Source organism: Antechinus flavipes, chromosome 3 (genome assembly GCF_016432865.1).
Source record: "Antechinus flavipes isolate AdamAnt ecotype Samford, QLD, Australia chromosome 3, AdamAnt_v2, whole genome shotgun sequence".
In the NCBI taxonomy this organism is placed as follows: domain Eukaryota; kingdom Metazoa; phylum Chordata; class Mammalia; order Dasyuromorphia; family Dasyuridae; genus Antechinus; species Antechinus flavipes.
Genome location: NC_067400.1, coordinates 171,903,045 through 171,918,493, shown reverse-complemented (window position 1 = coordinate 171,918,493; position 15,449 = coordinate 171,903,045). Strand labels below are relative to the sequence as shown.

The window sequence follows — 15,449 nt, the reverse complement described above, 5'->3', positions numbered from 1 at the left end:
TTTACAAAGGGATATTTACTTCAAAGACGGATTTTAAAAAACAAAAACAAGTGCACGCACATTTCTTCCAATACCCAAAGGGAACACTTCTCTTTATATCACCTCAGACTGGGTTGGTTGGCTCTAAACAGTCCAAGATCATGACTAGGCGAGTATCAGCCTCGGGATGCATCACTCCCAAAGACCACTCCTTGTTCTTCAGAGGATAGATGCTGTGCTGGCTATAAAAGCTGGCCTGGATTCTGGTTTATCCTAAATGAAGATTCCGGGCCAGCGAGGTGGCTCAGTGGATAGAGCACCAACCCTAAAGTCAGGAGATCCAAGTTCAAATTTGATCTCAAACACTTATCACTTCCTGGAAGTGTGACCCTGTGCAATCACTTAATCCCAATTGCCTCAGGAAAAAAAAAGTTAGGGATTCCTTATATCTAGAATTGAGAAGAACAAATAAATTGCAAATGTGTGTATGGGGGGTGTCAAATGGCCTCTGAAGGAAAAAGAAGGCTCCATTTCCCTTATGACTGTAGTGCACAGTCTCTCGCTGGACATTGTCACACTACTAACCATAGCTGGTGATGACGGGTGAAGAAGATAGTCAGTCACATGTGGACAATTCCACACACACCCTGAACACAGACACAAACTGAAGCCCTCCTCCTACCACGCAGCCAGTCAGCCAGAATCGGTCACAACACGTCCGGTGCGATCCAGGCCCTCCAAGGCGCTTTTCTTACTCATCATCACCATTTTCTCAGAAACAGCTCCCTAGCGTTTGGAAGAGACGCCATCTGAGCAGGCTCAGTGAACGTGGCTGTATCCATCACCTGTCCATGAAGCTGTTCTTGGTACGTCTTTGTTCGTATCAGGCCGGATTTGCCCAGAAAATTAATGTTATTCTACTTAAACTCTTAAGTTATGTAATAAACCCCAATGGAGGAACTACCTGAAGGGCCCTAAGTAGCAGAAGTTACTCCAGTAGTGCTAGTGTAGCTGCAGATGACTGGAACAAGTCAACCAGTACAAGACAGTCTGAGAGGCAATACGGTAGGAGAGAGGAGGCCTCACAAACAAGAAGACCTGGGGCCTCTGGGGAAGATGCATTGCCCACTGTGGACTCCTTTTACTTAGGAAATCACAGATTAGGTTAAACACACACACATACAAAACCAAACAACAGCCACACAACACAACTGAGAGGTCTGAGGATCATACTACTTTCTTTTCTTTCTTTCTTTTTTTTTTTTTAATCAAAGCTTTTTATTTTTCAAAACATATGCATGGATAATTCTGACATTAGCCTTGCAAAACATTGTGTTCCAATTTTCCCTCCCTTCCCCCACATCCTCCCCTATTTGGCAAGTAGTCTAATATGTTAAACAAGGTAGAAATAAATATATGTTGAATCCAATATATGCATATACATTTATACAATTATCTTGCTGCACAAGAAAAATCAGACCGAAAAAAATGAGAAAGAAAATAAAATGCAAGCAAATAACAACAAAAAGAGTGATCCACACTCAGTTCCCACAGTCCTCTATCTGAGGGTAAATAACTCTCTTCATCACAAGGTCATTGGAACTGGCCTCAGTTATCTCATCATTGAAAAGAACCATGTCCATCAGAATTGATCATTGGATCATACTACTTTCTTAGGCACAAATGGCTAAAAGCTAGTGATGAAAAGGGTTATTTGAGCTCACTAGATTGATTATAATTTTAAAAAGACATTGTGTGATAAAATACCTTACTCTTCATTTGCAATGTTGGGCTGAGAGTGGCTTTCAGATAGAATAAATCATATTTGATGAATAATTGCTCAGAAATGTTTGCTTTCACAGAATCATAAAATTTGAGAGTTGAAAGGGACCTTAGACCATATAACCTAAACCATACAGGAATGAAATCCTCACTATATTATATCCAGCAAATGCTCATTGAAGACTTCAAAAGAGAGAGAATCCATAAGGGGTTCTCAAACAACGGCCCTCAGGGCCAGATGCTGCAGCTGAGGACGATTATCCCCCTCACCCAGGGCTGTGAAGTTTCTTTATTTAAAGGCCCACAAAACAAAGTTTTTGTTTTTACTATAGTCCGGCCCTCCAGCAGTCTGAGGGACAGTGAACTGGCCCCCTATTTAAAAAGTTTGAGGACCTCTGCGGAACCTCTCAAGGCAAACTGTTAAACTTTTGGACAGTTATAACTTTTTTTCCTGCCATTGGGGCTAAATCTGTTCTCTTTCAACTTCCCCACATTAGTCTTGATTCTGCTTTCTGGGGCCCAAACAAAACAAGACTAACCACTTTTCCACACAGCTGCCCTTCAAGTATTTGGAAACAGTTACAATATTCCCTTAGTATTCTGTTTCCGGGATGAATCTCTTTTTTATTTAAAGCTAAATTTAATTATAAAAATTTCTATATGGAATATTCTCCTAATTCTTTGGATTCAAATTCTCTGTAGCATTATATAACTTATTTTTTCATTCTATTTCTTTAATTTTTTCAATTATCATTTATTTTTCTTTTCCCTTTCCCTTTCCCTCCAATTTAGAAGCAAGAAATTAAAACCTTTTAACCAATATGTATATCAAGCAAAACAGATAACTACATTTCCAAGTCCAGAAAGCTATACTTCATTGAATCTTGTATACAATTTCATTTGTGAAAATTTAAATAAGATATATCTCCTTCCCTGAAACATTCAAACCACTAGACAATCTTAAAAAGGAAGACTTTAGAGAAAAAGGGGAACCAAAACCTTTAGATGGTTTTCATATCTTTCGAAGACAAGAGACTTTCTCAAATAACTTTGAAGGCAAGTTTCTAAAATGTAAAAGTACACATACAACATTATATTATCTCTCAAAGGACACATATAACATAATCTGGTAATTTAATATTTTAAGAATTTACTTAAAAGAATTTGAATGAAAGGAATTAAATGCTCTTCTTACATATGTGGCTGAGGTAGATAGAAGGTCATGGGAATTTGAGTTTGAGGAACTAGAAGGACAGGGTTTCAAGGGAACAGGGGTTGGGCTGAAGAAGAACTGAGACAGGTTCCTGTTTATTATTGATAAAAATCAGGAGAGAAAAAGTGATTGATTAGCTACAGAAGCCCATAATTATTTGTAATTCAATATAATCGAAGAGAACAGGTTGATAAAGAAATGCCAAAATCCTTTTATGTAGTTCATAAAACAAGACTAGGTAGGAATATATCAAAACCATGCTCAAGAAACATAGTGGGCAAAGCAATTTAAAAGTGAGGCAAAAACATATTTAACATATATAGGACTGCTTGCCATCTTGGGGGGGGGGGGAGAGGAGGGAAGGAGGGGAAAAAACGAAACATAAGTGATTGCAAGGGATAATGTTGTGTAAAAATTATCCTGGCATGGATTCTGTCAATACAAAGTTATTATTAAATAAAATTAAATTTTAAAAAAAAAAAGTGAGGCAAAAATGATATCCTAAGTTAGGAATTCTCTCTATGAAGTTAGTATTATATATATTATTGCTAATATGTCATATAGTTAATATTATTATACATGTGCAATTATATATGTATAAGTAATACATATTAGTGTTAGTTTGTATGGCAGAGCTGATATTCATTTACTATATCATCTGCTGATATCATCATCTTGTTCAATTGATTTTTGAAGCCATCTGCTGATTCAAGTCACTCTCCTTCTTCAGTGAGTTCAATACTTGGTTAATTGTCATTTCTCAATATTCAAGTAGAAAAATCTTTGAATGTCAGGGTCCATCTTAATTCCCATGACCTGTTTCCACTCTATCTCAATCATCCATAAAAGTAGTTGCACTTGAAATTTCACCATCTATTTTATCTCTAAAATGTTGTCTAATTACAATCTTCTATCCTTCAATCTTTCCCACTTTACCTGCAGTAGTAACGCCATTACACAGCAGACTGAATTGTAAGGGAATTCAGCAGAGAAACAGAAGCAGGAGATACATTTATCTATCTTTCAATCATAGAAATGCTAATTCTATGGCTCATAGGTAGGAAGGAATTTGGTTCTCATTGATCAGATTATTACTGACCAGATTATCAGTCATCAGTGAATAGAGGAGTGCTTTTACTCACTTTTGTCTCAGGAGTTTGATGTGTGGAAGTTTCCTAAGGCTGGAAGCTGTCTGTCTAAGGGTCAGAATCAGGCAGATGGGGTGGGGGAGTTTCCTGAGGCAGATTCCAAAGCTAGAAGATTTAGGACTACTGACTTATTGTTAGAACAGAGGCCCCCCAAAATCAGGGGACCACAAAATCATATTACACCATTCCCCCTCCCCCCTCAAATAGTCATCCCCAAATTCATTTGGTGCAAAAGGATGGAGGTCTCATCTTCTGGACTGCTTCATGCTGATAAGGGGCGCGGTATAAGGCTCTGCCCAGGGCGGGTCCAGACTCAGTCTGGACCTGAGGAGGGAAGGCAAGATGGCAGCAGTAGCATTCAGGGGTGTCCTGGGTTTCAGAATCAGTTAGCCAATGGTATTCAGGATGAACAAATAGTTGGAAGTTCATAGCTTGGAGCCTGGAGGAAACAAATCTCACAAGTAGGTTAAAAATGCAGGAGTCAAATAGGATCAAAAAGGATAATTAAAAGTGGAGTTAGTAGGGACAATAGCTGGGAACCCCACCCAGAGGAAGGCTGGGGGTGTGGGGTAGAGAGATGAGGCTATCATGAATGCGGAAAATAACAAAAAACAAAGCTAATCTTAAGTGCCTCAGGCACCTTGTGAGTTAGTAAAGGGCCATTGTAGCTCTGCAAAGAGATGGGCAGCCAGAAAGAAGTTCTCACTGATTTGCCTCTGAGATTAGAAGCCGGCCTGAGGATGAAGAAGAAAGGATGGATCCCCCTTTTTTCCAAGCTAGGGAAGTGAAGGTGCCATGGGCAGGGGCAAATAGGCAGCAGCATGGGCAGCTGAATCTGCAAGCCAGTTTCCCTTACATGTTTGATAGGAGAACTTTTTGCTGTCCAAAGTCCCCTTTCTTTTCATATAACCCCCAAAACATTCAAAATATGAAAAGCATATTGGGGGTCAATATAGATGTTCACTCTCATTCCTTTCCCTAGTTCTAAAATTCTGTAAAGGCAAAAATGTTCTGAACCTGGTGAGGCGTTAGAACCTCCAGTGGTTGACCTAGGGTGAGCTTAGAGGCTTAGGGGTCTCCCCAAAGATACCAAATTTAGCCCCACCTTTCATTCAGTAGGGTTAAGGCCCGAGCAAGAGATTAGTTTAGCTTTCAGGATGTTTTTTTTTTTTTTAATAATAGCCTTTTATTTTCAAAATACATGCAAAGAGAGTTTTCAATATTCATCCTTACAAAACCTATAAAAATAGGCACAATAAAAATCAGATCAAAAAAGAAAAAAATAAGAAAACAAAAAGCATAGCTTTCAGGATCTTAACTGTGTGGGCCTTTAAACAAAGAACTTCATAGCCCTGTATGGGCTGCAAGGGAGGCTGGAAGTTAAGGGTTTGTATGGCTGCAGTCACAGAAGCCTCTGGGGTGGAGCTACAGATCAAGATACCACCTAACCCATACGGCCATGTGCATTGGTGGGGGGTTGCATTCTCCTGGATTTGCCCTTCAAGGGCAAAAAGAAATTGTGAGTCTTTATGCAATGGTACACAAAAGCAGGCATCTTTAAGATCTAGACTGGAACACCTTTGTGTCCCCTGGGATCTGAATGTTGGGATTAGGTCACTAAAGCTGGGGAAGCGTGAGGGGCTCACCCAAGGATTCCTTGGTCCCAGCAGAGGAACCTGGTTCCTCCCAGATTTCATATGGGAACCTTTGAGAGAGGTGAAAAAAGTTCATCTGGAGGTCTGAGAAGGGAAAATTGGGTCCTCAACTTCACCATTTAATCATCCCCCAGCAAGGGAAGCATTTTAACCATGCCTTTCCATCTTCGTGGTAAAATCAGTTTCTTGAACCCAAACATAAGATTTTACATTATGTTTATCTTATTTAATTCCAATTCATTCGATCCAAAAGATATTCTAGTCTCAGATTTTTTTTTTTTTTTTGGATTTTAATCCTGTTGTCTAGTGTGTTAGCTATCTCTCCTAGCCTTGCATCATTTGCCAATTTTATCAGGATGCCATCTATACCTTTCGTAGACTGATCTACCTTACATAAAATCACTGAACATCAAATGTGTTTAAGAATGAGCACAGGGTAAAGCACAGATTCCTAAGGCATGTTATGGAACCATGATTTTGTGTTAAGTTCTGAATCTACCAATTAGACTATCTTCTGAAGCCCAAGCTTTGGCACACTCTTTAGTCAAGGCTTCAGCCGCTTCACACCTTCAGGCTTCATAATTGTAATTTTCTTACTCGTTTCCAGCCTCAATTAGTATAAAAGGTCTTTCCAAAAGATCAGGCCTCTGAACCTGAAAAAATAACATGGAGGCTGGTGATACATTTTTTGCATCCAGATCTTTCCCACTGATGGCAGTCTGGCTGTGTCCAGGATGTCCTTCTTCAACTTGCCATGGAATCTCAAAGGAGAATAGGTGATTGGCAAACTCCAAATTTTCTTTCACATCCCGAGTATTGCTATATTTACCCCATATACCAGGCTCAATGTTGAGAAACTATGAGAACAGTATCCTTTTCCCTCTTTCACTGTAGAAGCTGATTTTATTGAAATAGTTATATGTTTTAATTATATGTTATTATCAATTTTTTTATGATGAATAGAACCCTATCTTGCTGCTAAAGCAAGCTGAATGACAGTTACAAAAACAACAAAACTCCAAAAAAACAAAACAAACAAAAAACAAGCAAAAAACTATTGGAAAGATTTCATATAATTTGGAAAACTACTGTTCAGTGAATCAGTAGTGAATCAGGGATTAACTTCATGGCTCAGATAATTTTAAAAATTTGTAAAGCTCTACAAATTCACAGCACTTCCATTACCCTCAGTTAGAAGAAGCAGTAAAAATAAAGATCAGTATTTTGAAAAATAAGCTGATCAAGATATATGGCAAAACTTATCTGAAATGTTTAGATATCTTACTACTTATTTTTCTGACCATGAAATCCACAAGTAGAAAAACTGTTCTTTGCCTTCATGAAATATTCTGAGGAGACTAATGAGAATCCTTGTAGCATCCTCATCTTATCCCCCTTTTATGCAAATCTTTATTTGGTTTGTGACATGTTGAGTTATTGCAGAACATTCACAAAATGTTAAGGGGTTCTATTCATATCTCCTCGATGTACAAACAATGGCCTCTGACAAATGGTGCCAACTTCTCATAATCTGAAGACTAGGTCCATATAAAAGTCCTTTAAGGAAAGCTTTGGAAACTTGTGGGAGGAGTCCTTGTCTTGTTTATTAATCACTAACACTGCTATTAAGAGTCAAAGTTTTCAATCCTGTATCCACAATTCAACTTGTAAATTGCCTCAGCCCCTTTAGAAGTAGACATGGTAATGGAAGGACAGGGTGAAATTCTAGGTACTTTCACTATAGCCTTAAAAAAGAATCTAAACTTTGACAGTAAATGGACATGACTTTATACAAGATCTACAACTTCAGGGACAAAAGCCCATGTGGATAGTTCTAAATAATGTCTTTTTAAAATTTTTGGCTACATTCTTTTGCCTGGATTTTGTAGATATCAAATCATTAATGGTAATGTCACCATCCTGGACTTGGAGTCAGAAAGTGACAATTTTGAATTCTTCCTCAAATTTTTAGCTTTGTGACCCTGGGCAAATCACTGAATCTCTCAACCTCAGTTTCCTTATTTATAAAATAGAAATTATAATAGTACCTATTTCATAGGATTACTAGGAGGATCAATTGAGTTAATATATATGAAAAGCTCTGTAAAGCACAAAGTGCTATATTTAAGCCATTGTATGTAGCCTTACAAAGGCTACATATCTTTTCTCTTTTTTGGAAGCAATGAGGGTTAACAGATATGCTCAGGATCACACAGCTGGCGTCTGAGCCAAATCTGAATCCCCGTCTTCCTGACTCCAGGGCCGGTGCTCTATCGACTGCACCACGTGGCTGCCCCCAAAGTCCTCTCTTAAAGAGAACTTTATTCCTCCAGACATTACCATGTCTCACTTGCTTTCTCATGGTCTGGCCCTGCAACCCTTATGATATATTCCTTCTGGAAACTCTATTTTGATGAAAGACCAAGCTAGCTCCACTTCATTCCTTCATTCCTTTTTCTCTTCAGAAATACTATGAATGTTAGTTGGAAACAACTTGGGGCAGCAGGTTAGAAAACTGTTTCATTAATAGAAATGTAGTTGATAGGTTTGGCTAAAATCCAAGTGGGATTGTTTTTCTTTCAAATGCAGATTTCCAGAATTTTTGTGAGAAATGACAATATTTTACTTGTTTTTCTCAGCTCTCATGAATTCTATTATCTCTACAATGATTCTCAACACTTTGTATCCAGCCCAAAACTCTCTTTTGACCTGCCGTCTCCCATCTGCTTCCTGGCTTTTCTGACCGAGTTCTAGATTAAAAAAAACATCTATAAGGTGGCTTTCCTTATCTCCCTTCATGCTAATTCCTATCTTCTGTTAAATTATAATTTTAACTATCCGGTGTCTCATCCACTAGACTCCCTGTCTTTTGCTTAAACCTGTCCAAAAAAGTTAGTCTAGCACCACTTGTTCTTGAAGAAACCAAGTAGCCGTTTGAGGGGTTTCCCTTAAATAGAACATATTAAATGATTAGGAAATAGCTAAAATCTGACTAAGAATCTGCCCAATATCAATTTAATTAATTTGTATCATCTTCCCCTTTTTTGGCATAAACATTTTTTCAGGTTTGTTGGGTCTTTTTTTGGTCCAGGTGAAATGAATTCTTACTATTTCCTCATTCCTATTTCCTAGGTTTTTCTCACATAGGCCTACATGTGATTTTATTGTAGCCCTAAAGAGAAAGTTCCTTTGACCAAAGACAGCCAATTGGCCCTGACTCTGGAATTCATAGTTCTGTGAACTCCCTGGGCTACTGAGGGACCAAGTGATGTGTCCATAGTCATGCAGCCTTGCAAAGTGGGACTGATGTGAAGGACTTCCCAGTTCTATAGTTGGTTCTTGTCTCTTGTTCACAGCTGTCATTTTTGTTCTGTCCTTTGCGGAAAAAAGCAAAATATAAATCATAGGCTCTGCCTTCTGCAGGCAGTTATCAATGCTCCCTCTCAGAATAGGGGTCAGATTTTTTTCCCCATCCCAAGGAAATTAACTTCCCAATCCCCAAACTCTCCTGCTGTCTTTAGTTTTCCCGCTCATTGCGATTTAGCACTAACATGGTTTTTATAGGATTATCCTAACTTTTGCATTCATACTGTTAAGGCCCTAATGGTTGAGGCCCCAATTCCATTCTTTTATTTTTGAACACGATAAAGTATTAGGCCAAGATAAGATGGAATGTGAAGGAACAGAATGTCTTTTTTTCCTATTAGCTATATATATTTTTTACCAAATCCTTCAAGTCTTTTCTCATTTTTTCCTCTTCCAGTTTTCTTCAAGTTATCACATTTAATCTTAATCAATTGGTAAAAGCAATGAATGCCAATACAAATTTCTCCAAACTCTCCATATTGGTTTAGATTCTCAGCTTTGTCTTTTCCAAATAACTTGTAGGTGAATTGTTCACCTTGAAAGAAATTCTTGAAACCTCTATCGCCTTACTGATATACCCTTTTAATAATTGATAGTTATACCTTCCTTTCCTTTTCCTCATCATGGCAGTTGGATTTAACCTGCTTTCCTCTTATCATTTTTACCGTTCCATTCACTTACCTTTCCATATGATCTACTGCTCAATGCACTTTTTTAAAAGTCCTTTTTCTCAAGTTCTTCCACATTTTTGTCTTCATGAGTCATCCTAACTACTTTCACCATTTCCTTTAGCTCAAATTCTTCTCTTTTGGTTCTATAAGGTACGATTTTCCCCACTCAAATCCCTTGATAATCTTCAATTACAGATCACATTCACCAACTGTTTTCTCTCCTCCTAACCCCATATTATTCAATATTCCTGGAAATAATCAGAAAATCAGTGTCCATACCAAGTGCTGACTGGGCCCTTACCTATACAAAGTAATTTGTATATCTGATTATCCATACATTCTCTATCACAACTGTCCCAAACTCCCTATCTCTGTAGGTTCCACTCTTTTATTCAACTATTTCATCCCTTTTCCGAAATTCTTCTGAGATCTTAGACCATTTGTGCTGAATTTCCCCATTTTCCAAATCTTTTTTCTTCACCTTTATTCTCCTTTTAACTTTAACCTCACAGCTGTGATAAGTTTTCTTGGGACTTTATTTTAATAATCACTTCTCTTTCTCAGTCTTCAATTTCCTCATCTATACTTGTTTCTTACCCAGTGCCTATGGGAGCAGGTAAATAGTGCGTAATAAATGCTTACTGTTTTTTATTTTCATTTATTAATAAGCATTTATTACGCACTATTTACCTGGTACCTAACACCACTCTTCAATACTGCTATCTACTCAGGCTTCTGTTCTATATCCTTTTTTCTTTCATGGCCCAAGTCTTACAAAAAATAGTTTATGATTTCTACTTTTGTTGCAAAAGTTCTTATGATTTTATTTCTGATTTCACCAGTTCCCTGAAATAGTTCTCAAAGGCCATCAGTGACTTTTTAATTAACATGATTGTTTTTTTGAAGTACTAACATGAACATTTCACTGCACTTTAGACCACTGATAACTTTATGTCTCTAATAATCTCATAAATGCTCGATTGCTTTCTCTTTTGCTGGATTAGCCGCCTCTTGCTCCTTAAGTATAATGAGTAATAGCTCAAAATTCTATAAATACCTGTAAATGTCTTTATATAGACTTCATTTGTCAATAGGTATTATCTCCATTTCATAGCTGAAGACAGAAATCCATAGTCCCCTTCAAGATTAATTACCTCTGTTGATATGAACTATTTCTTTAGTTGTTAGTATAGGAAAAAGGATGCTCTCAATTTCTATAATATTTTCTGAGTGCCTCTAGTGGTAGCATAGAAATGCTAAAGATACTTGCGTTTTGAATGTTAGAAAAATATCTTTAAAAAAAGAGAAAAAAAGAAAATCAGACTAATAAAGTTATAAAACAAAACAAAAATATGCTGAAATTTTCCTGTCTGGCACGACCAAATTATAAATTTATCATGTTCACTGAAATGATTACTGAAAAAGAAAATGACAACTAAAATTTGAATTATGTGAGGTTAAACCTTTCCCTTCAAAAATGCAAATAGTTATATTTGGTGCTAATCTAATTTTGTTGGTGCTACATCTTGCTAAATGGATTTGACAAAAATATGAAATTAAAAAAACTGATGAAAATAGAAATGTAAGGGGGAAAAGGATAAAGGATATGTAATTTATAGTTGAGATGATGTTTTTCAGGATTTGTTAGGAAATTAGCCACTCCTTGACATAATATGTAGCATTTTTAAACACAGCATCTTTAAATATAAAATCCAACCACGTACCTATCACCTCTACACACAACTTTTCTAACATTGAGGATGGTACATGCACAATGATTCTCATGAGAATCAAACTTTGTGGATTCTACTATCATAATTTACCTGTTGATTCACCTTATAGGATAGGTAAAAAAGAAAACTGAAGGATAATACTTTTAAATAACACTGGCAAACCAAGAAACAAAGAGAATTCATTGGAATTGGAATTAGAGCTTTCAGCTCAAAGTTAGGAATTTACCAATCATAGAAGAAAGGTTATTTCTAACACAGTTGGAATAAAAGTTAACTAGCCAAAATAGTAGTTATTAAAAAGCACTGACAGGTACTTGAAGTTATAGGGGAAATAAGGAATTTGAGCAACATTTGCCCTCATTTTCCTTCCCCCAAGGTAATGTATGGTAAGACATGATTGGGAAGAATGGCCTGGTCTTTATAGTCACTAATGCTATCTGCTCCTTTCTTGGAGTTTCTAAATCTACATGGAGCTATTTAGCTTAGCCAAAATTTTTGTTTGCCTGGTGCTTGCATGAAGCATATAGATATAATGGCTAAAAAGTTATGAGAAATTTGTATTTCACATATCACAAAATTTTATTTCTGTAATCTTTAGGCAAATTAAACTAATTTTATTCAAAATATAAGTCTACATTAAGTTACAATATTAACAATCTCTAGACATAGTTCTTGAACTTAATATATATGCAGTAGAAATCTATTTGGCTTCTATATACTATATCCTGTAGAACCAAGAAAAGAAATAAAAGCAATGGAAATGATGATGCCTGAAGAAAGAATGAGGACTTTAATACGAAAATCCATAAGATGTCACATTTTAAACAATGAATGTTTTAAAAGGGGGATTTTAATTGTGCACAAAATCAAATTACATAAATTTAGTATTTTCTGGAAGTATTGCTTAAACACTTATGTCATGATCAAAACTCCTTTGGTAGCTTTTAATCAAAATGAAACATGCTATTATGCAAATCCTGTAAAATATACAGAGGTACTTGTAAATGTTATCACAAAAAGTATCTTGCTCATAGTTACCATACTATATAGCTACATAACTTTCATTCTTTTAATTCAAACCCACTTATATATATATACAATATGAAACAAGATACCAACAAAATTCTTTTAGCCTCTCTAGACAAAATAACCTCTGCTTTCACAACATCAAGACTTTAAAAAGCCTTTGATAAACTTTTTTTTTTTTTTTTACAGTGGTGGAGCACATGGTATGATTACTATCCTTGTGCATGACTGTAAAAATAGAACCAAGGTTTACTGTAGTAATACTATAGTTACAGTAAATAAAATCAAATAGCAGTGACCCTAATGCAAAAAACTGGGTCCGCTAGACTCAATCTTAAAATGTCAAACAAAAAAGAACAAACCAAAACACAAATCCCAAACATGAATACCATAGCTAAAATAAAGGTATCTGATGGTTCACTATATTTAAACATAAGCATCCTCTTGGCACTTAAGAGATCTTATTTAGAAACCTGATTTATAAAAAACCAGTCTCCAAAGTTTAAAACTACCTGAAAATAAATGTAAAAGAAACAGATACTGGTACTCATGGTGCATAATTCAAAAAATCAGCGTATTTCAACACTGAATGTTTCTGCCTAAGTGTTCATCAATTAAGGTCTCTTGTTTTCCTAGATACCGAAGTAATCTTTGTAGCTAGAGAATGCAGCATTTAGGGTCTTTTTTTTTTTTTTTAAATGATGTGCATTCATGATCACACACAAAACCAAACCAAACTTTAGGTGTTTTGTCACAGAAAAAAAGTCCACAAGAGGAAATGTCTTTTAATTGGTATCTTCCTGTCCAACTTCAAAATTATTTTGTACAGAGCAGTAGAAACAATCTTAATGGTCTAATAGAATAAGGGAAAGATGGGGGGAGGGGGTGGGGAAGAGAGATGTATGCCATTTAAAAATCACTAAGCCTTGTAAAGGATGATCCAAGAAACATTTCCTTTGCTTTTCATCCACAGCAGGGCATGCAGTTGATTGAATCATATGCATCAACCTGAAAATCTGCTGAAAGTAGGTCTGGAAACAGCATCGGTATGTTTCAGTGTCCTGAAGATACATTCTAGTGTTTTATGAAAAACAGTCTGTTGTTGTCGTCTTCATTATGCAACATAGTGGTACTGATTAGGGTTGTCTTTGTCTCTTTCCATATAGTCTCTGTCTATTAGAGATTCAATTCTCTTTTTCAAATCTCCAGGCTATAAGAAAATATAATAATGGTATAATGGTATTAGATTTCCTAATATAGGATATGATTAAAAAGGAGCAGTATATTAAAATCCACCTTTGGATTTGCTCTTGGCAGCTGGACAAAACAATTAGTAAATTTATTAATTTTATTATGTATTATTAACTCCAAAGTTCATAAGCTAAATGCTAGCTTAAGTCATATTCTGATCAGCTATTATTTCCCTTGACTAGAAGTTTTTCCACATAAAAGTAATGTTGATAGTTACCTCCTATGAAATATAAAAATTGCTTAGTAGTTACTAATCAATGCATAAATTCTTAGGTAAATTTTTTTTAAAAGGCAAATTCATTAATTATCAAGTGTATCATAATCAACAAATATAAATAATATTTCCTTCAACTATTATATCACATTTACTTACATAGTATAACAGAAATACCAGATTGTATCAAGGATATCTATGAACATTTAACAAGAAGTCATCTTTTTTGATAGGGTTATTATTATAATGATAGGACTGGGAAATGCTACAATGTGGTGAAAAACCCTACAAAACCCAAATCCAAGTTCTCTCAGTTTTTTTTGTGGGTAAGACATATAAACATAGTAAAGTGAATCTGGAAATAACTAGAACCAAGTAATACTGGTGAATGGAGCATTATCAAATATAGAATGCTTTCTGGGAGAAAGACCTTTCTGGGAGAATGCAACAAGACTCAATTCTGTTCAACATTTTTATCAGTTACTTGGATGAAGACACAGATGGTATGCTTATCAAATTTGTAGATTTGATTGAATTGTTCAATCTAGTACCAAGTGTCAGAATTACTTAGAAAGTGAGGTATGAAAGACATGAGAGGGGAAGAAGAGAATATAGGAAGGTAAGAAAGCAGAAAAGAATAGAGATACAAGAAAAATATAACAGATTTAATAAAGAAATATTTTCAGAAGAATGCCCTATTTTCTCTACCTTGGTTTAATTGGTTCCTCACCATAAAGCACATCACTGAAAATTTTTGTCATCAAGTATGGCTGCTTAAAAGAGGTTAAGACTACTAAGTTTTTTTTCCTATCTGGAATGAGTTAGATACACCACCATTAGTTCTGACGTCATTTGCTATATGATTATGGATTATTACCTCCATGTTTAAATCAGATCAGTCAAATATTTTACTCAGCAGATGCCAGAATTTAGATCTATCACTGCTGGGGAACATTAAGGCTGATACATTTAGAATGAACTTAAGATGGCTTCTTTATTTTTTGCTATATGCAGTTGATTATGAAGCAAAGAGTAAATCAAATCTGAGAGCACTCTCCAAACAGAATTAGTCAAAAGCCAGCCCCAGAAAAATTCTGGTTAGAATCTTAGAAACAGGATTGAATAGAAAGAGACTATTTATTGCCATACCAATTTGTCACCCTCACTTTTAATCATTTATGTTGTCCTTTAAATTATTTCTCAAAACCTCAAATATTCTAGAAGATACCAACTGATATAATATGAAAACCCTTTCAACAATAAATTGTGAAAATCCGTTACTTTTGTTAACTTAAAATAACTACATGCTATGACCTTTCAAATTCTCTGATGCCTCAGTCTATACATATTAAGGAAAAATCCTCACAGAAAAACTAAGCAGTATTCAACTTTTCCTTGTTTGAAAATATCA

At 35.8% G+C, this 15,449-nt stretch overlaps 1 protein-coding gene across 1 annotated transcript in view; it reads right to left on the bottom strand.

Annotated features, from left to right (window-relative positions):
* Positions 1–12,314: 12,314 nt before the first annotated feature.
* The window catches only part of CUL4A (cullin 4A), a 62,917-nt gene continuing 59,782 nt past the window's right edge, over positions 12,315–15,449 (bottom strand). The window contains exon 20 of the mRNA XM_051984231.1: positions 12,315–13,783. Within this exon, the coding sequence (XP_051840191.1) occupies positions 13,688–13,783 (96 nt within the window). The 3' untranslated portion in view covers positions 12,315–13,687. The remainder of the gene's footprint in view (positions 13,784–15,449) is intronic.